The sequence below is a fragment of the Littorina saxatilis genome, linkage group LG6 (genome assembly GCF_037325665.1).
Source record: "Littorina saxatilis isolate snail1 linkage group LG6, US_GU_Lsax_2.0, whole genome shotgun sequence".
NCBI classification, from domain to species: Eukaryota; Metazoa; Mollusca; class Gastropoda; order Littorinimorpha; family Littorinidae; genus Littorina; species Littorina saxatilis.
Window position 1 is genome coordinate 56,958,274 of NC_090250.1, and position 26,828 is coordinate 56,985,101.

Here is a 26,828-nt window from a genome sequence, read left to right on the forward strand (position 1 = left end):
CCCATGTCAGGTGTCCAAGTGCTGAATGCGCCCAGCCCATGTAAGGTGTCCAAGTGCTGAATGCGCCCAGCCCATCTCAGGTGTCCAAGTGCTGAATGCGCCCAGCCCATCTCAGGTGTCCAAGTGCTGAATGCGCCCAGCCCATGTAAGGTGTCCAAGTGCTGAATGCGCCCAGCCCATGTCGGGTGTCCAAGTGCTGAATGCGCCCAGCCCATGTAAGGTGTCCAAGTGCTGAATGCGCCCAGCCCATGTAAGGTGTCCAAGTGCTGAATGCGCCCAGCCCATCTCAGGTGTCCAAGTGCTGAATGCGCCCAGCCCATGTAAGGTGTCCAAGTGCTGAATGCGCCCAGCCCATGTAAGGTGTCCAAGTGCTGAATGCGCCCAGCCCATGTAAGGTGTCCAAGTGCTGAATGCGCCTAGCCCAAGTAACAATTCATGTACAAATTCAGGCCAGATCTGTGGTCGTGGACATAATTGTGTGTTTGAGAAGCAGGGATGTTGCCACACATTCATACCTATAGGACAAATGTCCTGAGCTCTTCGGCATCAATAGGACATTTGACTGCTTTCAGACATTTTAATAGGACATTATAATTTTGTGCAAAACACAAAATCATGATCACACACATATCAATATATGCACCAACATTGTGTGCATATATTGTTTTATCACTTTTGTTTCAAACAGGACACACACAAAAAAGAAACAAACAAACTAAAAAGCAACCAAAAACTTCAGCACTCTTACTTTGATTGGCACACAGACTGCATCATTTCCTGAGAGAGCTTTACTTTGATTGGCACACAGACTGCATCATTTCCTGATAGAGTTTTTTCTTGACATATTCGACAAAACACTCTTACACAACGCATACACACACTTAGAAAAACCTGGCTCTTTTGTACGCATTCTTTTCATAGACTTCTCTTCTGCCTTCAACACTATCCAACCCTGCCTCATGGCCCAGAAACTTCTCCGCTACAGCGTGACTCCAAGGCTTATCCTGTGGATTATCAACTTTCTCGTTAACAGAACCCAGTCAGTCCGCTTTCAGACAGCTCTCTCTTCCCTTAGGTCCACTTCCACAGGGTACAGTTATCTCCCCTGTGTTGTTCACACTCTACACTAACGACTGCAGTGGCACTGACTCCACCCTTCTTATCAAATATTCAGATGATACAGCGCTAGAAGATCTCTCCAATAGTGACGCAACTTACTTTGCAGAAGTAGAACGTTTCAACGCCTGGTGTGAAGACAACTTTTCAGACCTAAATGTGACAAAGACCAAAGAACTTCTGATAGACTTTAGAAGAAACCCTGCCCCTGTCCCTGACCTGATGATTGATGGTGTGACTGTTGAGCGTGTGACTGAATATAAGTATCTTGGCACAGTTATCGATGATAAGCTGTCCTTCAATGCAAACACCACCCTCATACACAAAAAATGTCAGTCACGCATCTACTGCCTTCAGAAACTTAGGAAGTTGAATGTGAACCCTTCTATCCTTCAAACTTTCTACCGCTCTTTCATCGAGTCTGTCATCACTTTTGGTTTTGTGTCCTGGTATGGAGGTCTGAGTGTGAAGAACAGGAATGTCTTAGTGTGAATGGTGAATGTCAGTAGCAAGGTGATTGGCAGGCAGCAAGCAAGTGTGGAGTCCCTGTATGAAAAGCGTGTGGTGAGAAAGAGTAGGCGGATAGCTTCAGATAGGTTTTGGGGGGGAGCTTAAAGTTACTGAACTTGTCCAGCCCAGGTGCAAGGAGCCCCTAGGGCGTTTAGTCATGCCTCAGGCAGCTATCCCTTTGAAAACATACCAAGTTTCATGCAAGGAGTCAGAAACTGCAATTTTTTTACAAATTAATTTTGAGCATTCTCCGGGCAGGAAAGTGTGGCCCTCGATCAGGCTCATATCAGGTCCCGCACAGGAACTAATTATGTCAAAAGCCTACATGGAAGTCTATTAGTCTCGGCGAGAGGGAGAATTCAAATTGTTGCTTCAGCAAATGCTGTGACTCCCCCACTGCTCCTTTAACACTGCTCCTTTAACACTGACTCCCCCACTGCTCCTTTAACACTGACTCCCCCACTGCTCCTTGAACACTGACTCCCCCACTGCTCCTTTAACACGGGGTCCACTGTGTACTTGATCTGCAGTGAACGTGTTGATGTTTGTACTGTGTACTTGATCTGCAGTGAACGTGTTGATGTTTGTACTGTATACTTGATCTGCAGTGAACGTGTTGATGTTTGTACTGTGTACTTGATCTGCAGTGAACGTGTTGATGTTTGTACTGTGTACTTGATCTGCAGTGAACGTGTTGATGTTTGTACTGTATACTTGATCTGCAGTGAACGTGTTGATGTTTGTACTGTATACTTGATCTGCAGTGAACGTGTTGATGTTTGTACTGTATACTTGATCTGCAGTGAACGTGTTGATGTTTGTACTGTGTACTTGATCTGCAGTGAACGTGTTGATGTTTGTACTGTATACTTGATCTGCAGTGAACGTGTTGATGTTTGTACTGTATACTTGATCTGCAGTGAACGTGTTGATGTTTGTACTGTATACTTGATCTGCAGTGAACGTGTTGATGTTAGTACTGTATACTTGATCTGCAGTGAACGTGTTGATGTTTGTACTGTATACTTGATCTGCAGTGAACGTGTTGATGTTTGTACTGTATACTTGATCTGCAGTGAACGTGTTGATGTTAGTACTGTATACTTGATCTGCAGTGAACGTGTTGATGTTTGTACTGTGTACTTGATCTGCAGTTAACGTGTTGATGTTTGTACTGTATACTTGATCTGCAGTGAACGTGTTGATGTTTGTACTGTGTACTTGATCTGCAGTGAACGTGTTGATGTTTGTACTGTATACTTGATCTGCAGTGAACGTGTTGATGTTTGTACTGTGTACTTGATCTGCAGTGAACGTGTTGATGTTTGTACTGTATACTTGATCTGCAGTGAACGTGTTGATGTTTGTACTGTGTACTTGATCTGCAGTGAACGTGTTGATGTTTGTACTGTATACTTGATCTGCAGTGAACGTGTTGATGTTTGTACTGTATACTTGATCTGCAGTGAACGTGTTGATGTTTGTACTGTGTACTTGATCTGCAGTGAATGTGTTGATGTTTGTACTGTGTACTTGATCTGCAGTGAACGTGTTGATGTTTGTACTGTGTACTTGATCTGCAGTGAATGTGTTGATGTTTGTACTGTGTACTTGATCTGCAGTGAACGTGTTGATGTTTGTACTGTGTACTTGATCTGCAGTGAACGTGTTGATGTTTGTACTGTGTACTTGATCTGCAGTGAACGTGTTGATGTTTGTACTGTGTACTTGATCTGCAGTGAACTTGTTGATGTTTGTACTGTATACTTGATCTGCAGTGAACGTGTTGATGTTTGTACTGTATACTTGATCTGCAGTGAACGTGTTGATGTTTGTACTGTGTACTTGATCTGCAGTGAACTTGTTGATGTTTGTACTGTATACTTGATCTGCAGTGAACGTGTTGATGTTTGTACTGTATACTTGATCTGCAGTGAACGTGTTGATGTTTGTACTGTGTACTTGATCTGCGGTGAATGTGTTGATGTTTGTACTGTGTACTTGATCTGCAGTGAACGTGTTGATGTTTGTACTGTGTACTTGATCTGCAGTGAACGTGTTGATGTTTGTACTGTATACTTGATCTGCAGTGAACGTGTTGATGTTTGTACTGTGTACTTGATCTGCAGTGAACGTGTTGATGTTTGCACTGTAGATCTGCAGTGAACGTGTTGATGTTTGTACTGTATACTTGATCTGCAGTGAACGTGTTGATGTTTGTACTGTATACTTGATCTGCAGTGAACGTGTTGATGTTAGTACTGTATACTTGATCTGCAGTGAACGTGTTGATGTTTGTACTGTATACTTGATCTGCAGTGAACGTGTTGATGTTTGTACTGTATACTTGATCTGCAGTGAACGTGTTGATGTTAGTACTGTATACTTGATCTGCAGTGAACGTGTTGATGTTTGTACTGTGTACTTGATCTGCAGTTAACGTGTTGATGTTTGTACTGTATACTTGATCTGCAGTGAACGTGTTGATGTTTGTACTGTGTACTTGATCTGCAGTGAACGTGTTGATGTTTGTACTGTATACTTGATCTGCAGTGAACGTGTTGATGTTTGTACTGTGTACTTGATCTGCAGTGAACGTGTTGATGTTTGTACTGTATACTTGATCTGCAGTGAACGTGTTGATGTTTGTACTGTGTACTTGATCTGCAGTGAACGTGTTGATGTTTGTACTGTATACTTGATCTGCAGTGAACGTGTTGATGTTTGTACTGTATACTTGATCTGCAGTGAACGTGTTGATGTTTGTACTGTGTACTTGATCTGCAGTGAATGTGTTGATGTTTGTACTGTGTACTTGATCTGCAGTGAACGTGTTGATGTTTGTACTGTGTACTTGATCTGCAGTGAATGTGTTGATGTTTGTACTGTGTACTTGATCTGCAGTGAACGTGTTGATGTTTGTACTGTGTACTTGATCTGCAGTGAACGTGTTGATGTTTGTACTGTGTACTTGATCTGCAGTGAACGTGTTGATGTTTGTACTGTGTACTTGATCTGCAGTGAACTTGTTGATGTTTGTACTGTATACTTGATCTGCAGTGAACGTGTTGATGTTTGTACTGTATACTTGATCTGCAGTGAACGTGTTGATGTTTGTACTGTGTACTTGATCTGCAGTGAACTTGTTGATGTTTGTACTGTATACTTGATCTGCAGTGAACGTGTTGATGTTTGTACTGTATACTTGATCTGCAGTGAACGTGTTGATGTTTGTACTGTGTACTTGATCTGCGGTGAATGTGTTGATGTTTGTACTGTGTACTTGATCTGCAGTGAACGTGTTGATGTTTGTACTGTGTACTTGATCTGCAGTGAACGTGTTGATGTTTGTACTGTATACTTGATCTGCAGTGAACGTGTTGATGTTTGTACTGTGTACTTGATCTGCAGTGAACGTGTTGATGTTTGCACTGTAGATCTGCAGTGAACGTGTTGATGTTTGTACTGTATACTTGATCTGCAGTGAACGTGTTGATGTTTGTACTGTGTACTTGATCTGCAGTGAACGTGTTGATGTTTGTACTGTGTACTTGATCTGCAGTGAACGTGTTGATGTTAGTACTGTGTACTTGATCTGCAGTGAACGTGTTGATGTTTGTACTGTATACTTGATCTGCAGTGAACGTGTTGATGTTTGTACTGTGTACTTGATCTGCAGTGAACGTGTTGATGTTTGTACTGTGTACTTGATCTGCAGTGAACGTGTTGATGTTTGTACTGTATACTTGATCTGCAGTGAACGTGTTGATGTTTGTACTGTGTACTTGATCTGCAGTGAACGTGTTGATGTTTGTACTGTATACTTGATCTGCAGTGAACGTGTTGATGTTTGTACTGTGTACTTGATCTGCAGTGAACGTGTTGATGTTTGTACTGTATACTTGATCTGCAGTGAACGTGTTGATGTTTGTACTGTGTACTTGATCTGCAGTGAACGTGTTGATGTTTGTACTGTGTACTTGATCTGCAGTGAACGTGTTGATGTTTGTACTGTGTACTTGATCTGCAGTGAAAGTGTTGATGTTTGTACTGTATACTTGATCTGCAGTGAACGTGTTGATGTTTGTACTGTGTACTTGATCTGCAGTGAACGTGTTGATGTTTGTACTGTGTACTTGATCTGCAGTGAACGTGTTGATGTTTGTACTGTGTACTTGATCTGCAGTGAACGTGTTGATGTTTGTACTGTACAAGGGCAGCAGAGGAATTTCAGGGATACTCACTTTTACAACCGTTTACATGTTTGCCATCAGGTTAATGAGCTAATTAGATGTGCCATAAATTCCTTGAAGATCCTTCCTTCTTGTGTGAACAGGTGAAGTTCATCACCACAGATAGGTCCAGGAATAGACCATTTTGTGAAATTATTCCTTGGGGTCTGTAGGTGTTGTGAAAGAGTGACCTTTTCTTGCAACAAATCCGACAAACACAGGAGGGGCCAATCACTAGTTGGGGGTCTGTTGGAGCTAGTGATTGGTCCAACCTTTGTTTGTCGGAGGTTTTGCAAGGAAAGGTAACTCTTCCCATACAAACCCGACACAATTCTGTTTGGAATTCGTCCATTTATACGGGATAAGAACATTGACATTGTTCCGGAAACATACCCCCAAAACAGCCTGGCTGTGCTAAACATACCCCCAAAACAGCCTGGCTGTGCTAAACATACCCCCAAAACAGCCTGGCCGTGCAAAACATACCACCAAAACAGCCTGGCTGTGCTAAACATACCCCCAAAACAGCCTGGCTGTGCTAAACATACCCCCAAAACAGCCTGGCTGTGCTCTAAGCATGGGAATTTTGTGCAGAATATTTTCAGATTGACACAGGTGTCAGTTACAAAATTACGTGTACATAATACAGCAACAATTCAGGCCTGAAAGTGGCAAGTATTTCACTCGCCAAATGCCAGTAAAATTGCTGAAACAAATTGTTGGTTTGGCTAGAAAAGTTTGCGCTCTGGCTAGTACATTTTCAGAATCACTAGCCAAAGGCGAGTACACCATTTGTTGGACTTTGCAATTTATACTCTGTCCAGAAAGCAGCCAGACTGTAGATTGGTGTGTGGGTTCAAGGGGAGGGCACTCTTAGACTTGTCCCATGTAAGACTTGTCCCATGTAAAAGTCTGGGTGGACCAAAGGTGATTTACAGTATAGTCTACTCAAGTGGGAGGGTACTCTCAGACTTGTCCCATGTAAGACTTATCGCATGTAAAAGTCTGGGTGGACCAAAGGTGATTTACAATATAGTCTACTCAAGGAGGAGGGTACTCTTAGACTTGTCCCATGTAAGACTTAGCGCATGTAAAAGTCTGGGTGGACCAAAGGTGATTTACAGTATAGTCTACTCAAGGAGGAGGGTACTCTTAGACTTGCCCCATGTAAGACTTATCGCATGTAAAAGTCTGGGTGGACCAAAGGTGATTTACAGTATAGTCTACTCAAGGAGGAGGGTACTCTTAGACTTGTCCCATGTAAGACTTATCGCATGTAAAAGTCTGGGTGGACCAAAGGTGATTTACAGTATAGTCTACTCAAGGAGGAGGGTACCTATAAATGTAAAACATATCAAACAAGAGACTTTAGATTAATGAGATGGCCATTTTGTTTCTTCCCTAGTTACTTTGACTTTTAAGAATGTGTGTGTGCGACTGTGCGCGCACATGTGTTGGTGCATGTGAGTGCGTGCGTGTGTGTGTATTTTTGCTGTTGTTGACAAAATGTAGTACATTTATTCTTTGTGTGTGTGATGATCAGGATAAGGATTGATATTCTGTTCTTGTGAATGCAATCTCATAGAAATTGTTTTAGTTCTGTAAGAAATCCATTGCCCATACCTGCATCTGAGCCAAATGAATGCAGTTTGTTGTTACTGTTTGAATAATTGATATTCTCTTATCAGAGGTATTCTTCTCTTAATTGTTACATTTCAGTGAAAATGACAATAAAATTTGTTCATCGCTCCTGTGTGTTGTTTGTGTGTGAGTGTTTTAATCAAATCAGATCAACTTTGTCTCAAATCTGAAAAATTACATTGGTGGTGCATAATTTCCATAAACATATGAAGACAAACAGAATACTACATACTTCATTATTCATAAAAACAATAATCTTGCTGAATACAAATAATCTTTTGTGTGTGTGTGTGTGTGTGTTATGGTTGATCCATGTAGTGTTAGATTTGTTATTGAACTTGTGCATAACCAGAACCGAGCACACGGAGTTTACTGCAGGAGTTTAAACTGCCAGATTGTTCACTCCCTTCACTCATGGAGGTCTGTTGCATGTGTAACACATTCAAAACCTATTTTGTTTTGAATATGTACACAGATCTAGGTTAGTAGTTAAAGGGAAGCAACTGTTGTTTTTTGGGGTTATGTGGACATTGATTGTTACCTCCCTTTCATTAGTCTTTTTTAATTGGTTAACTCAGTTTATGTTTTTGGATTTTATAAAATTGTTCAAGTTGTTTTAAAAGTGTTATTTTGATTATGTATTAATTATAAACTTTAATAAGTTGTAAAGATATTTTATTTCATTTTAAGATATTTATTGTTAGAAAATCTTCCAGTTCGATTTTTAGAGTTTTAGCGTCACTTCCGCCCTCCGCTGAAAAGCCGCCAAGTTGGTGGGACATTTTTGGGAGCACTTTTTGGTTCTAAATGTAACACATTCAAAACCTAACTTGTTTTGAATATGTACATAAAGCTAGGTTTGTAGTTAAAGGGAAGAAACTGTTGTTTTTTGGGTAATGTGAACATTGATTGTTACCTCCCTTTAATTAGTCTTGTCAACTTGGCTAATTCAGTTTATATTTTTGGATTTAGATAACATTGTTCAAGCTGTTTTAAAAGTGTTTTTGATTAGGTGTTAATTATAAACTTTAATAAGTCGTAAAGATTTTATTGTTAGAAAATCTTCCAGTTTGGAATTTAGAGTTTTAGCGTCACTTCCGCCCTCTGCTTGAGAAGTCGTCAAGATGGTGTGAAACCTCTGGACAACATTTTGGTTCTAAATCAGGTGAATACTGATTTTTACATTGTCATCTGCTTGGTGTATGATTAGTTATTAGTTTAGCAAGATGAATAGTATAAGTTGGAGTGGTTATTTTTGTAAATCTGTTCCGAAATTGAAATATTTGTAATTTGACAATGTGGTGGGGTTTTTGACAGAAATGGTGCAGAATATTTGTATTTAGTGTATGAAGTGCATAGACGGAAAGATAAGTGTGTTACTGATGTTTTGAAGTTAAAACTTAAATAGGGTTTAGGTTTTGTAAAGAAATTTGGTTTTGAATTATAATTTGAAGTAAAAGAAAGTTTTGCACATGCGCGGGAATAACCGAAAGCGCATTGCATAGTTGGAAAGTTGGCTGTTGTTGTTTTATGGAACAAAAGTGTTTGTGACTAGTGATTTGAGATGTTTGAGGTGAGATTTTATTCCAAGTGATTTAGACATTGTGAATTGAAGAAGTTTGGTCAAAATGGTCAGTTTATCACTGCAGATAAATGTGATTATGTATGGACACTTCTTGTAGCTAGTTTTGAGTTTGTAACAATGGTGGAGTGGAACACATGTGATGTGTGGTATTGTTACAAAGAAGAACAAAGATGGTTAGTCACTGTCTTGTAGGATAACATATAGTCTTTCTGTTTCTGTCAATGAAGATGGAATTGATCACAGTAGGCATAATGTTACTCCTGAGTTAGGAAGAAGATTTTGCTGTTTATAGTTGGTAAATAGTAAATGATGTCTAAATATCAGCTGTTTCTAGTTGATAATGTGGAATGATAGAAAGATAGTGGTGTGTTTGAACACAGTAACTATGTGGTAATTATTAGTCATAATTACTAGCCTCTAGTAACATTGGTTAAATACTATTTGTGTTTTGTTGTGTGGAAACGTTGTGTTTAATTTCAGAGCCAACCAGTCTGGGTTTCACATTAGTCTGACTGAGTGGTTTTTGTTCTGAGATTTTGTGAAGCAACTTACGAACACTGGGTTTGGGTTTTAACTGGGTTTGGGTTTTAACTGGGTTTGGGTTTTAACTGGGTTTGGGTTTTAACTGGGTTTGGGTTTTAACTGGGTTTGGGTTTTAACTGGGTTTGGGTTTTAACTGGGTTTGGGTTTTAACTGGGTTTGGGTTTTGTTTGGGTTTTAACTGGGTTTGGGTTTTAATTGGGTTTGGGTTTTAACTGGGTTTGGGTTTTAACTGGGTTTGGGTTTTAACTGGGTTTGGGTTTTAACTAGGTTTGAGTTTGAACACTGTTCTTGTATTTCATTCTGGAAAGTTTGTTAGTTTGAAAAGAAAAGACAGAAAAGAAAATAAAAAGATTTTGAAACATTTATTAATAATAATAATAATAATAATGGACATTTGCTATAGCGCATAATCATATATATGCTCAATGCGCTTTACAATAACTAGAATTAACATAACTAATAATAAAACCATACACAATGAACAAGACCCACAATCTACATAACACAGCATACTCAGCATACTCCATGCAAGCAAACACAAAAGCTTAACACACTCCAAGCACGCAAGACCAAGCAAACAGGGTAAAGACAAAACAAAGTCATACAAGCAAAACCATACAAGCAAAATTAATTGTGCTTTGTGTGTTATTCATTGTAACACATAAAATCCCCTACCCCCTTTCTTAACACAATTGATATTTTCTAAATTAAAACTGAAAGTCGAGAGTGTTACACATGCTAGAGTGGGCTTCAAACATTAAGTAAACTTGCATTGTAGGTGCATGCCACTAGAGCAGACACACGCACGCACCCACAAACTCGCGCACATATAAATGCACTCAAATACACACACACAAACAAATCAAAGCTGATGAGCTCATGTTTAACATTTATATATAGATATATATATATATATATATAACAATCACTGGACTCCCCCCCCCCCCCTCTCTCTCTCTCTCTCTCTCTCACACACACACATACACACACACACACACACATACACACACACACACACATACACACACACACATACACACATACACACACACCTTGTCCCGGTGGAAAACATTTAGTCAGATACACGTGCAAAGGAAACAAGTCAACAAAGGAAACAAGTCAACAAAGGAAACAAGTCAACAAAGGAAACAAGTCAACAAAGGAAACAAGTCAACAAACTCCGGTAAAGTCCGTCAACGTTTCCCCTTTGCGATCCCAGGTGTGTGATGAATCGTGGCGAGGCGATCGATCCGTGAATGGTTAAAGATCCCGACTTGACTGAGGTGAACTGAGGTGAAGTGAGGTGAACTGTCAAAGGCAAGAAGTAGCATGCAGGAAGGCACACTCGACTCAAAAGATGAAGCGCAGTTAAACACCGAGAAAGATCAGTTTAACCAACAGTCAACACAATTGTTACCGGTCAACTCCATGCATACATGTAGGATGCACAGTGTTCACAGAGCCACTGGGAAACATTAGTTTAACCAACAGCCAATAACGTAAAGAAAGGTAATCCGGTAAACTCCATGCCGATCATACATGTAGGATGCATGTTCACAGTGCCAGAGAACACGAGTGACAGCAAAGGGACTTGCACGTCCAACTCGGAGGGCGAGTCTTCATTCGGTATGTACGGTTTGTCAAGTTCAGCTGATCGGGATACACCCGGGAACATATAATGATGCCCCTAATGGTTTGTCAAGTTCAGCTGATCGGGATACATGCACCCGGGAACATCCCATAATGATGCCCCTAATGGTTTCCAACATTATCATCAGCTTGATGTCAACTGCTTTTATCAGCACGTATGCAGGCCGACGCGCCTCCTAGAGAAGCTGTACGGACCGTTGTGACGATAACATCTTGGCCCCGCCGTCATATTCCGATTCTTGGCCTCGTTGATCTTGTATAAACTCCACACTGAACGAAAAAAACATCCTTCGATAGTACTGATGAGCGACCTTGGGTACCTTACATTCATAGGGCCAAATTTATTGAACCAATTTTTTTGTATTAAACTTAGAAATTCGATTCAGCCTAAAATGTTTCCCTTCTCATTCAAGGGACGTAACCACTCGGTACACGTTTTCGAAGAAATCGAATTTTGGGGTGAAATCTATTAAATTTCACCACCAATTTTCTTCACATGCAAGAAACTGACATGCTTTTCGTCCTTATACAATTTCACTTCATTAGTTTTACCAGGAAACAACATTTTAGTCTGGAGTATATATTGAGGGGGTAATATGACGGCGGGCCATCGTTACACCGTATCCCGGCGTGGAGGCTCTACAGTAGACCACCAGCTTCATCCCCGGAGCTGGAATCCCAGTGTAAAAGGCGATCGACAAGAAGAAGCACGCATGCATCTTAGTTCTGGAAAAAACTAATCCATAATACCCACCTTTCCCAAAAATTTCCGAAGATGAGAATATGGACGGATTTCTGCGGATTTCTTTATATTACTTGGGATACAAAATAGGTTACAGTCATAAACGCTGTCTTGTCTTATGTTTACACAGGCAGGCAACAGTCACGAACAGAGCCCTAACTATAATATACCATTTTATTATTTGTAGTACTCGCATAGGTGGGCAGCCAGAAAGTGCGTAGGCATGCAGCCGTAACTGAGCAAAGATACATTGCGTAGGTGGGCAGCCGCAAAATCCATCAGTCGTGGTACAGACAAGTTCAAGAATTACGCTCCAACCGCGTGACTTTGGATGACACAACTTGGACCACATGTCAACTAATAAACAATAATGATATTCCAATAGACTGCAGTTTGATTGATAACCTTGATTTTCCGTAATAACTGTGGGAAGTCAGAATTTACGCAAACTTTGCAAGAAAAGCATAAATAATCGAAACTCAACGTTAACAAATGCATCGAAGAAAAGAATAAAATCGACGATGGGATGCTATAACACCTTAGGTCGAAGTACAAACGCCAGTAATGTGATGATATGTCATTTTGGAAAAAAACAGAGACGATTTTGTGCACAAACTCACCCTGCGTGTTGTTCTTCAGCAGTGTAAGTTAGTGCGGAGGCAATTCCCCATGCAGCCACCGTCTACGGCGTGAGAGTACACACTTGTACTTGCGGGTTGTACGCTCGCTTACAACGGAATGAAATACGGTTTTGGATTGACCGATGCATTTTACAACCAGTGTTTTGTAATAGTTCATGGAGAAACAATTTCAGTCATAGTCTGTGACGTCGAGTGCTCGTCACTATGCACGCGCGAGCGGTCATGGTGATGATTGTGGTTTACGTGTGACGTCATTTTGCCCATCGTCTCCAGTGGCTTCATGTCCAGTACTCGTGACGTCACCAGGCTGCCGACCTCGAAACGAGTTCTCTGCGCATCCAGGTCTGTGTCACCTTCCTCCCTCTCCCAGCCACGCGGACCTCCACCACCACCCCCATCCGTATGGCAGTGGTTGAAGTGGTTGAATGGGGCTAACGGGTGGGTGACGTTGTTGGATACCCCGCTTCCCACCCGAGAAGGCATACCCGACTGTCCGCTGAAACCTTGGCGTCGTCTTTTCAGCACGTCCACCCTGTGTTGTTTCTTCCGTGACCGACTTAGTCCTGAAAGAAGGAAACAAAGGCAGTGTGTGTCAAACAAAGGCAGTGTGTGTCAAACAAAATAAAAAACAAACCAAAAACAAACTAAAAAAACAAACGAGCAACAAAAAAAAAGAAGAAAGAATGAGAGAAAGACAATTGGAACGTTTGATTCAGGACAAAACTGAACATACACTGTGATACCATTATTTGTTTGTCCTGAATTCAATGTTTCCAATGATTTAACAAGTATGATGCCGACGAGTCGAAGACGAGTCGCATTATACTTGTTCGAGTCTAAATATCGGACCCTATTGCTACGCTGAAAACACAATAGCGATTATATAGCTGTTCTGACCTTGATTTGTTGTTCCAAACTTACAAAATGACAGTTTTTGCGTCGATGCGTTGATCTCAGGTTTTGATAACACAGCTGTTAAACAGCTTTTTGTTAGTTCATTCGTATACAACAAAAAGAAGTTTGAGTTTTTCAAATTTTGAACAAGACTACTTATGAAGAAGACCAAAACACAACATCAACGGAAAACTATAAACAACTGAAGAACAAGGATGCAACAAGGGGAGGAGAAGAGAACAGCTAATCCGAACAACGCGAGCAGACGGCAGCGGCTAAGTTTTCAGTTTGGGTGAATGGCATGTATACTTGTCTCGTCATGAAGCGAATTTTTCAACCTCAGTTATAAACGACTACATGAATGTTAGTGCCATGGGTTGTACATCAATACTTCGGAGGGGAAGTGGGGTATTTAGTGTGGAGTTACGAGATAAGAAAAGCCGAATGCGAAAGTTTGTGTCAGTCAGCATGCAACTGAGCTCACACAGGCACACAAAAACGGCTGTTCCGTTTTACTCCCCTGTTTGTACTACATCTTTCGACTTTGGGCACTTTGGTGTTTGGGGACAGAAAATAATTGGTTTAGTCCTGTTTCATCAGGAAGTTAGCAGAAAAGGGTATGCTATCGACATTTGTAAAGCTGAAAAACATTCCCGAGAAGAATTTCAAGTTGTCAGTCTATGCTGTTGTCGATTAAAACATCGGTGTGGTACAGATGGGTAAACCGGAACCATGCGTCTTTGTTATTGCCAATATGCTTTTGGATATTGGCAGCGGTAGCCTCCCCTGTCACATAGAGATAGAGAGACGAGGTTGGAGAGAGCAAGAACATTGCTAGAGCCAGGATTGTACTTAGAGTTAGGCCTTTAAGGGATCTGCCTGAGAGAAAGAGAGACGTACGTGTGTGTGTGTGTGTGTGTGTGTGTGTGTGTGTGTGTGTGCTTGTCTGTCTTTCTTCGTGTGCATTTATCTGGTTTTGTTGTTAGCTTTTCTGGAATTAGTTCCTTGTTTGTCCGTGCAGTTTGTATCTGCACGATGTTACTCAGTATTTGTTCGTTTAATCTCACGTCGTGTCTGTTTCAAATTCAATCTATCTGTGACTATTGCCATGCGTCTTTGATTACGTACGCAAGATCTTTAGCATTCTGACGGAAGAATTCCCTTTTCAACCTCACTATTGGTGTTGAGGACAATGGACACATTAAAATGATGTTTAAGCTGTTGGTAACACTCCTAGTAACACTCCTAGTAACACTCCTAGTAACACTCCTAGTAACACTCCTAGTAACACGCCTAGCGTGTATATCAGTCTCCCTTGTTTCTCATACTACAGCAGGCTTGACTATAACTGATCAAATTTGGTTTGAATTTGGCAAGCCTTATTTCCTCCCTGTTGATGAATGTCTACTCTCATGTCTTCTTTCTGTCTGTTCGTGTGTGCACGCGTAAAGATTGTACTTACCCAATTCTCTGAGGTAGAGAAAGAGAGTACCGCCCACCAGTCCTCCGATGACGAGCACACTGAGGCACATCAGGAAATAGTTGATCTCCGTGTACATGATGGCTTGACGACCCACCGGATCTGCAACATGCATAGTAACGTCACATGCACAGAGACACAATGACTGACAGGGACACAGGAGCACATGTGTTTGCATAACTAGTGCATTCGCGCATGAAACTGTGACAGAGATTTGCACAAACACATGCATGGATTCACAAATAGGTTATATACTAGAACACACGCACAGACACACACACGCACAGACAGACACACACACACCACACACACACACACACACACACACACACACACCGTTATCCCATACCAAAACGTACCAAACAGATACCATCATTAGTAACTGGAGAACCGCGTCAATGGAGCATCGGTCACAGAAAAACACTGAGTATCAATGAACTTCAATGTCAATAGACCACCGTGACAATAGAACACTGGGCTAGTGTGTCACTGTGTGCCACTGGGCTAGTGTGTCACTGTGTGTCACTGGGCTAGTGTGTCATTGGGCTAGCGTTCCGCTGGTCAATTTTGTGATTAACTATGCTCATTAGTTATTTGAGACCAAAAGCGAGAAAGTCATTTACACTTGTCACACAGTAATGTTTTCTTATCGGTTTGAGCCGGTCACGACTTGGTGTCGTCTGCTGTACATATGATCGATGATCTTGTATCAATAATTAATTGTAGTTTGCAGCGAAAACAAGGTCCCGGCTAGAAAGCCACAAAGACAATTCTGCCTTTCGGAACGACGCGCTCAAGTGGCCTCTACAAGCCGGCAAAAGAGCGTGACCCTGAATAAAGTACATTGTATTAGCTTACTTGTACCAAAGAGTGTATCCCTACGGAAAGTCCGTAGGGATACACTCTTTGCTTGTACGACCATATACATAGGCCGACACTCCCTGCAAGATCAACGGTTTCAGTGAATTTACAACCTGAATAACTTACGGCGTAAAAGCTAGTAGACTTGACAGTTAGCGACCCTTTGAACACAGAACGTATTGTTGTTCACTCAAAGCAGGGTACTGACTCCAACCACAGGCGAAGGTATCGTCCACTGGACTACTACTATCACAGAAAGACTACAAGGTACGTCACTCACCTTCGAGTCTTCTGTGTTCTTGGAGTTGCTTCCTGGGGAAAAATATTGTTCAAGACGGTTTGCCTCTTCCTACAGTCTGTGTAAGGTCAAATAAATACAGTTGAATGATTGTTTGAACTGTATGTACCTTTAATTTTCAGCTTCCGTCCGCTGCAGGTTGTTATTAACCATCATTTCGACGAATCTTCGTTTGCGAGCCGCCAACTTCCACTTGCTGTCAAAATCATGCATCCGCACCGAATATGCATACCAGCGCTCATTGGTTAATAATAGGATATTCGATGATTATTTTTCCCGTGGGTAGCTTCCCTTTTCTGCACAATATTTACATATGTTTTAGACCAATGAGCGCTGGTATGCATATTCGGTGCGGATGCATGATTTTGACAGCAAGTGGAAGTTGGCGGCTCGCAAACGAAGATTCGTCGAAATGATGGTTAATAACAACCTGCAGCGGACGGAAGCTGAAAATTAAAGGTACATACAGTTCAAACAATCATTCAACTGTATTTATTTGACCTTACACAGACTGTAGGAAGAGGCAAACCGTCTTGAACAATATTTTTCCCCAGGAAGCGATTCCAAGAACACAGAAGACTCGAAGGTGAGTGACGTACCTTGTAGTCTTTCTGTGATAGTAGTAGTCCAGTGGACGATACCTTCGCCTGTGCTCCAACACGAAGGGTGGAAGACTCCAGGGAAGATTAATGGCTTTTCAAACGGTTGGTACTTGGATCAGTGACACCGTTTTACTGCTGTGAAACTGACTACCAAGTGCCACTAAAGACAATTGTGGCGATTCAGACGAAACAAAGCTACACCACACCATTGATTCAGACGAAACAAAGCTACACCATACCATTGATTCAGACAAAACAAAGCTATGCCACACCATTGATTCAGACCAAACAAAGCTATACCACACCATTGATTCAGACCAAACAAAGCTACACCACACCATTGATTCAGACGAAACAAAGCTACACCATACCCTTGATTCAGACAAAACAAAGCTATGCCACACCATTGATTCAGACGAAACAAAGCTACACCACACCATTGATTCAGACGAAACAAAGCTACACCATACCATTGATTCAGACGAAACAAAGCTACACCACACCATTGATTCAGACGAAACAAAGCTATGCCACACCATTGATTCAGACGAAACAAAGCTACACCACACCATTGATTCAGACCAAACAAAGCTACACCACACCATTGATTCAGACGAAACAAAGCTACACCACACCATTGATTCAGTCAGACCAAACAAAGCTATGCCACACCATTGATTCAGACGAAACAAAGCTACACCACACCATTGATTCAGACGAAACAAAGCTACACCATACCATTGATTCAGACGAAACAAAGCTACACCACACCATTGATTCAGACGAAACAAAGCTATGCCACACCATTGATTCAGACGAAACAAAGCTACACCACACCATTGATTCAGACGAAACAAAGCTACACCACACCATTGATTCAGACCAAACAAAGCTACACCACACCATTGATTAAGACGAAACAAAGCTACACCACACCATTGATTCAGACCAAACAAAGCTACACCACACCATTGATTCAGACGAAACAAAGCTACACCACACCATTGATTCAGACCAAACAAAGCTACACCACACCATTGATTCAGACCAAACAAAGCTACACCACACCATTGATTCAGACCAAACAAAGCTACACCACACCATTGATTCAGACAAAACAAAGCTATGCCACACCATTGATTCAGACCAAACAAAGCTACACCACACCATTGATTCAGACGGAAACAAAGCTACACCACACCATTGATTCAGACAAAACAAAGCTACACCACACCATTGATTCAGACGAAACAAAGCTACACCATACCATTGATTCAGACAAAACAAAGCTATGCCACACCATTGATTCAGACCAAACAAAGCTATACCATACCATTGATTCAGACCAAACAAAGCTACACAACACCATTGATTCAGACCAAACAAAGCTACACCACACCATTGATTCAGACCAAACAAAGCTACACCACACCATTGATTAAGACCAAACAAAGCTACACCATACCATTGATTCAGACAAAACAAAGCTATGCCACACCATTGATTGAGACCAAACAAAGCTACACCACACCATTGATTCAGACGGAAACAAAGCTACACCACACCATTGATTCAGACGAAACAAAGCTACACCATACCCTTGATTCAGACAAAACAAAGCTATGCCACACTATTGATTCAGACGAAACAAAGCTACACCACACCATTGATTCAGACGAAACAAAGCTACACCATACCATTGATTCAGACGAAACAAAGCTACACCACACCATTGATTCAGACGAAACAAAGCTATGCCACACCATTGATTCAGACGAAACAAAGCTACACCACACCATTGATTCAGACCAAACAAAGCTACACCACACCATTGATTCAGACGAAACAAAGCTACACCACACCATTGATTCAGACCAAACAAAGCTATGCCACACCATTGATTCAGACGAAACAAAGCTACACCACACCATTGATTCAGACGAAACAAAGCTACACCATACCATTGATTCAGACGAAACAGAGCTACACCACACCATTGATTCAGACGAAACAAAGCTATGCCACACCATTGATTCAGACGAAACAAAGCTACACCACACCATTGATTCAGACGAAACAAAGCTACACCACACCATTGATTCAGACCAAACAAAGCTACACCACACCATTGATTCAGACGAAACAAAGCTACACCACACCATTGATTCAGACGAAACAAAGCTACACCACACTATTGATTCAGACCAAACAAAGCTACACCACACCATTGATTCAGACGAAACAAAGCTACACCACACCATTGATTCAGACCAAACAAAGCTACACCACACCATTGATTCAGACGAAACAAAGCTACACCACACCATTGATTCAGACCAAACAAAGCTACACCACACCATTGATTCAGACCAAACAAAGCTACACCACACCATTGATTCAGACCAAACAAAGCTACACCATACCATTGATTCAGACAAAACAAAGCTATGCCACACCATTGATTCAGACCAAACAAAGCTACACCACACCATTGATTCAGACGGAAACAAAGCTACACCACACCATTGATTCAGACAAAACAAAGCTACACCACACCATTGATTCAGACGAAACAAAGCTACACCATACCATTGATTCAGACAAAACAAAGCTATGCCACACCATTGATTCAGACCAAACAAAGCTATACCATACCATTGATTCAGACCAAACAAAGCTACACCACACCATTGATTCAGACCAAACAAAGCTACACCACACCATTGATTCAGACCAAACAAAGCTACACCACACCATTGATTCAGACCAAACAAAGCTACACCATACCATTGATTCAGACAAAACAAAGCTATGCCACACCATTGATTCAGACCAAACAAAGCTACACCACACCATTGATTCAGACGGAAACAAAGCTACACCACACCATTGATTCAGACAAAACAAAGCTACACCACACCATTGATTCAGACGAAACAAAGCTACACCATACCATTGATTCAGACAAAACAAAGCTATGCCACACCATTGATTCAGACCAAACAAAGCTACACCACACCATTGATTCAGACGAAACAAAGCTACACCATACCATTGATTCAGACAAAACAAAGCTATGCCACACCATTGATTCAGACCAAACAAAGCTATACCACACCATTGATTCAGACCAAACAAAGCTATACCACACCATTGATTCAGACCAAACAAAGCTATACCACACCATTGATTCAGACCAAACAAAGCTACACCACACCATTGATTCAGACCAAACAAAGCTACACCACACCATTGATTCAGACCAAACAAAGCTACACCACACCATTGATTCAGACAAAACAAAGCTATGCCACACCATTGATTCAGACCAAACAAAGCTATACCACACCATTGATTCAGACCAAACAAAGCTATACCACACCATTGATTCAGACGAAACAAAGCTACACCACACCATTGATTCAGACCAAACAAAGCTATACCACACCATTGATTCAGACCAAACAAAGCTACACCACACCATTGATTCAGACGAAACAAAGCTACACCACACCATTGATTCAGACGAAACAAAGCTACACCATACCATTGATTCAGACCAAACAAAGCTATACCACACCATTGATTCAGACCAAACAAAGCTATACCACACCATTGATTCAGACCAAACAAAGCTACACCACACGGTTCTTTGGGTTCTTTTCTTACCGATGTGTTATTCTTTGATTTGTGTGCGATTGCACGTTAGATAATGTTATGTTGTCGTGATTGTACAGCGCTTTGAGCAGGGTTAAACCCTGGATACATGCGCTATATAAATATTATGCACTATTATTATTATCATTTAGGTTATTGAGACATCCCAGTGCACTAAGGGATTTATAGAGCAAATCGAGAAAATTCATTATTGAACGAAGCGCATAGCGCTGAGTTCAATAATTATTTTCGAGATTTGCTCTATAAATCCCTTAGTGCACTGGGCTTGTTTCAATAACGATATTGTCAGTACCGCCAGAGAAAAAAAGAAGATTCAAAACGCACATTTTGCAACGCGCATTTGGATAGGCGTAACTGTGTGGTCAGGTTTGTGTCAGATCTACTTTTGTGTGGGCTGTCTCAAGTGTGTCGTGCTTTCGTCACACGCAAACTCTTGTTTTAATTTCTGTTGGTAAATTCCAGTGTAGCGTTAAGCTAAAAAGTGATGATCTTTCATAGAGACCTCATTTAAACTCGGAGAAAGGACTGTGCTCTTAGTTATTTGCGATTCGAAACCTTCATCGAGCTTCGACAGATTGACTGTGCAGAGTGTTGCCCCTTGAATTGACTCCAAGGCCACGGTTAGCACATTTTCAAAGTAAATGTGGTATGTTTCTCGTGTTGTATCTTCACTCATCGGGGAGACTGGTACTATATCAGTCGCAGCTGATTATATCTGGAACAAACTCCCTTTGTCTCTACGTCTCAGTCCATCTCTGCCTTCTTTCAAAGCAAATCTCAAGACTCACGTCTTCAGAGAAGCATTCTAGAAGGTTAATGTTGATGATGTAGTTGTCGCGACCCTGTGAATGTGCACTTTCGGATGAACAATGTTTACTCTGTGTGTGTGTGTGTGTGTGTGTGTGTGTGTGTGTGTGTGTGTGTGTGCGTGTGTGTGGGCGTGTGTGGGTGTGTGTGTGTGTGTGTGTGTGTGTGTGTGTGTGTGTGTGTGTGTGTGTGTGCGCATTATAATTGTTGTGTATACTGAGAGTTCGTTCCTGTAAGAGCCTCTGGATTTTTGTAACATTTATGTTTTGTTTTTGGTTTTGTTGTAAAGTGTTTATGATTGTGTTCTATTCCGTCAATGGCGTCATTCTAGTAATGATGTTGTTATTGCTTTTGTAAAGCGCTTTGTGTGTTCGAAAGCGCTATAAAAATCACCATTATTATTATTATTATTATATATGAACCGTAAGAATGCTGTGAACCCTACACGTATTATGTCCCCATCGTTTGTTTGTTCACATTTGCCCAACATGTTAATTTGCTGCGGGGTTTATGTCGTCTGCTAGGCGGCTAGGGCAATCGAACCACTGCACTGCAGTCTCATTTCAAAAACAACAATTGCTCGTCTGCACGCATGAGGCAGGCTGGTAATAAGTGTTATACATGGTAAGAACGTTCTTAACCCTACACGTTTTCGATTCATAATTCGGAAACCATTCATTTACTGAACTGATGCAGTCGTATTTCAGTGTAGTCTACTATAACAGAGTCGACTTCCAAATGCTGGTCTAGCTGGTACGTTATCGGAATAACACTTGTGTTTTCTGTTTGCCGCTGGGAATTTTACACTAACTCATCATTTAGTAATGTGGTTAATAAGCTACATGCCACAAAACTTGACTAAATGTAAAAAGCAGACGCAACACGGAACGAACAAGGTTTGAAAAAACCTTTCTTCCATAAGCGAAAATTCGTACCGTCTTGTCTCGTTCTTGTATCGGTGAGTACAGTATTCCTTTGTTTTTTACTTTGTTCATCTTACCACAGTCACTTCGTTGTTTAGAGTGCTATTAGCATGCCAGACATATACAGAATCAAGGAACCCAGGAATAGACAAAACACACCCTCCCCTTCAATCAAATCATACTTACACACGAAGCAAGGTTTACACCGCACAGATGTTTATCACACTATGCACTGACACGATTTCAGCTTGTGGCTTTCCACGGAATAATTGTATTGTTGGGTTACCTCAGTAGGACATTTATCCTGGCACCCTCTACACCACCCCTTTCACACCCCCTTCCCACCCTTCACAAAATAATATCCACTCCAAATGCTCTTTTGCCGACATTGTGTTTTGTAGTGCTGCTCAAACGCATTCCGCGCGCAAATTGATTGCGATTTTCTTCTTCTTTTGCGCGTTGAACGTATAGGCTTATGCGAAGACGAACTGCTACGCTCTCGGATTTAATGTGGAAACCTGGTTCTGTGCATTTTGTGGTTGTCGGGGAGTGTGGTCAATTTATCATCTGTCACAGGGGAGGGTGCGAGTGCTCATGAAAATTGTATTGGTTAATCCTTGCAAATGGCCCACCGTGGGAAATCGAAGGTGACGCATTAAAATATCTTTTTATTACGCGGTCAAACATATACACGCCGATCAACAGCAGAAATGCAGACAGACACACACGAACAGACAGACTCACACGCACGCACGCATTTACATGCTCATACACGCGTGCATTTACGTGCACAAACACACACGCACGAACGCATGCACGCGCGCACACAAACACATACATACACACTCTCTATGACTCTCCCGGACCCCCCGCCCCCCCTTGTTACCCCGCTCTCCTAGACAGACAAACGCACATCCAAAGACACAAACACACTCACACACACGCACACACACACACACTCACGCACACTCACACACACACACACACACACTCAAACATACACACACACACTCACACACACACACACACACACACACACACTCACACACACATTCACACATTCACACACACTCACACACACACTCACACACACACGCACACACACACACACACTCACACACACACACACACTCACACACTCACACACACACACTCACACACACACACACACACTCACACACACACACTCACACACACACTTACACACACTCACACACACACTCACACTCACACACTCACACACACTCACACACACACACACACACACACACACACACTCACACAAACACACACACACTCACACACACACTCACACACACACACACTCACTCAAACACACACACACACACACTCACACACACACTCACACACACACACACACACACACACACACATTCCCTCTCGCTATGACACCCCCCCCCTACCCTAACACAGACAGACAGGCACACACACACACACACACACACACACACTCCCTCTCTCTCTCTCTCTCTCTCTCTCTCTCTCTTTCTCTCTCTCTCTCCGCTCTGACTCACGAAAGATAACGTCTCAACAATCAATTATTTGTTGGCCATACCGTCAGCATCGACAGTGGTAATGACGTAACTTCCTGTAAAACTGATTGATTAAGAAATCAGTTGATCTCTAGAAATTCCACTGACCAAAATAACATTATTTTCATTAGCCCATATTCTTTTGGCACCCCCATCCATGCCATGTTCGTGTAACTGTTGTATAATATCACGGTAATAATAATAAGGGTATTACCAGGGCGCAAATCCTAAAATAGTTCTAAGCACCTTACACTCTTAGATATAATAATCTTAATTACAGCATCAATACAAAATATAAGCGCCTTAAATCCAAAGACACACAAATAATATGACGGTAACATCGCTAACGAGTTTGACTTGCATTACGCACTGTACTTACCGTTGGTTAGTTTTTCACACCAAGTCCTCTTTCACAATGTTATCATCCAACAGCCACCCCCCCCCCCCCACCCCCACCCCACCTCTCTCTCTCGCTCTCCCCCTCTCTATCTCGCTCTCCCCATCTCTCTCTCCTCCCTCTCTCCATCTCTCCCCCCTCTCTCTCTCACCCTCTCTCTTTCTCTCCCCTCTCTCTCGCTCTCTCGTGTCAAAAAAACACTTGATGTCTGAGTAGTTTAACGCGTTTTGATTTACCACACTTAGTATTACGCCAAAGATATGCTGTGCATTGTATATTCTGAACATATTTGTTGTACTATTGGTACATGTTCGATTGCTACCAGCGTGTACTTATAATTACTTGCATAGTATGTGTAAGCTTGGGAACGACAGTTACGGTACACATGTACTTTTGTGCATCCGTTTAACTCGTGAACTCGTGGTACCTCTGTGCTATCGAGGACTCAAACCTGTACTATCGGGGATCCACTAAGGTTTCCGAGACTGTGTTTTGTCTGTATTGAAATGGTCTGGCGGAAGAGCTGATTCTTAAATTTGCATAGGTAAAATGATCGCTTTTCGGTACCCGACACCCCGCTGAGTTGAATTTGTTTTACGTAGGCACGCGGGATGTTGTGTATTCACTTTTCGCTGGGGTTTCAAACAAAACAGACGTATCCAGTGAGCGGTCGGGAGGCAGGTTTGCTACGAACAGGAAAGAAACCGTGATGTGATTTTTCTGAGACGGGTATGTTATTCATATGCTATTTTTATATAATGGGTAAAACAGCATTAAAGTGTGCAGGTTGTGACATGCGTTGGGAGGATTTATTTGAATGTTCAAGTAGATTGTTTTGTGAGTTGAATGTTCGGGAAAACTTTTGTTTATTGAATGTTTTAGAAAACCGGTTGAGTGTTTGAGAGAACTGAATTGTAGGTATGTTATTCGGAAGGAATGATGTGTTTTGTTGTTAAAGGATTTAGTTTGTGGTGGTTGAAATTGTTGAGTTGTTTATGTATGCTTATGACGTGCATTCTGTGATTTAGGAGACGAGGTTTTAATTAGGTTTTGTTAGTTTTTTTTTTTTTAAGAATTGCTTTTAGGTTGTTTTTTTTAGATTTCGTTTGTTTTAGATTAGAGTTCTATTGTGTTTTATTTTTTATTTTTTATTAACGTTGAGAGTAAGGATTTAGAGTAGAGTTTTGGAGTGTAGTTTGGAGGGAGGTTTAAAGTATTGTTTTAAAGCATAGTTTTAGAGTGGGAATCTAAAGTATAGCTTTAGAGTAAAGGATTTAGAGTGTTGTTTTGTGTTGTTCTAGTCCTAGAGAGTAATACATTGGAAGTTTTGTATTGAAGGTAAACCCCCGCTTTCCCACATATTCCCCTCATCATCTTATGGAAATAAAGAACCTGGTAATTTAACTTGTGTCGGTTGCTTTGAGTGTTTGAGCTTGGTGAGAAAGGGGCACTCTGTATTATTTGACCACGTGGTCAGGGTAAAGTACATTTGGCACTCGGTTACATATGCATTTTATTTTATGAATAACCACATATGTATGCTCTTCATGCCTCATCTTCATCATCATCATCATCATCATCATCATCGTCATCTTTATCATCACCCCAGCCAGCAAAATTATGCGCAGCGAATGCGTCTCGCAGTCGCCAAATAATGCGTTCCAACTGCGAAAGACGCACTCGATACGCGCGCGTTTTTGCAAATCGAAATCAGTGCGTGACGAATTCGTTTTCGCTCAGATAACGAAGACCATACGCGCCCCCAGCGCACACTTATGCAACATGAAGACTAAGTATGCGCTCACACGCAGACGTCACGATTGCTTTACGCACTCACGCAGGTGACACAACTACTTTACGCACTCTCCACGCAGATGTTACAATTGCTTTACGCACTCTCCACGCAGATGTCACAATTGTTTTAAGCACTCCCACGAAGTTGACACGACTACTTTACGCACTCTCACAACAACTTTACGCAATCTCACGCAGTCGACACCTCCACTTTACGAAATCTCACGCAAGCCACAAAATTGCTTTACAAATTACACACTCTCACGCAGACAACACGATCACTTTACGCACATCCCACAATAATTGTAATGCATTCGAAGAGCACAGTCTCTTACTTAAACAAACAAAATAATTTGCAGTCCACATTTTATTTATGAAAACAATTAAAGGTCAAGTGTTCATTTGATCAAAAATAATATTAACCCTAACGAACTTTCCAATAATTGAAAAAAAATATACTGTATAAAAAAGAAGGACATTTGACCCTGACATATGGCTGTGAACCTTAGGCACATATTTAAGCATGAACAAGCAACTCAGTCAACCTGGAAAATACCCAATACAAAAAATAAAGCTTCAGTTTTCAACATTATCAAATAGGCTTCAAGATGACCAGAAGAAAGGATAACTAGAACAAAACTGATAAAAAGCAGTCCAGCACATGCAGTGCAGACTGAATTGCACCCGTAGAAGGCCAATGTGAAAAAAAGCTTTTGCTCATGTGCAATAAATATATCAGAAACATAACCCCTGCTGTACTTAAACAAAAATGTTTGATGTGAAGCAGATAAACACTTAACATCAGTTTGGATTTTTGACCGGAATGGTTTTTTTATTTTCTGTTGCTGATTTTGGGGTTTTTACCATTAATTTCTGTTGCA

General features: G+C 41.3%; 1 protein-coding gene across 1 annotated transcript in view; it reads right to left on the bottom strand.

Moving 5' to 3' along the window:
• Positions 1–10,567: 10,567 nt before the first annotated feature.
• LOC138969594 (uncharacterized) overlaps positions 10,568–26,828 on the bottom strand; it is a 59,066-nt gene continuing 42,805 nt past the window's right edge. Inside the window, exons 4-5 of the mRNA XM_070342447.1 lie at positions 15,017–15,136; positions 10,568–13,223 (exon numbers count right to left, since the gene is read on the bottom strand). Of these exons, the coding sequence (XP_070198548.1) occupies positions 12,814–13,223; positions 15,017–15,136 (530 nt within the window). The 3' untranslated portion in view covers positions 10,568–12,813. The remainder of the gene's footprint in view (positions 13,224–15,016; positions 15,137–26,828) is intronic.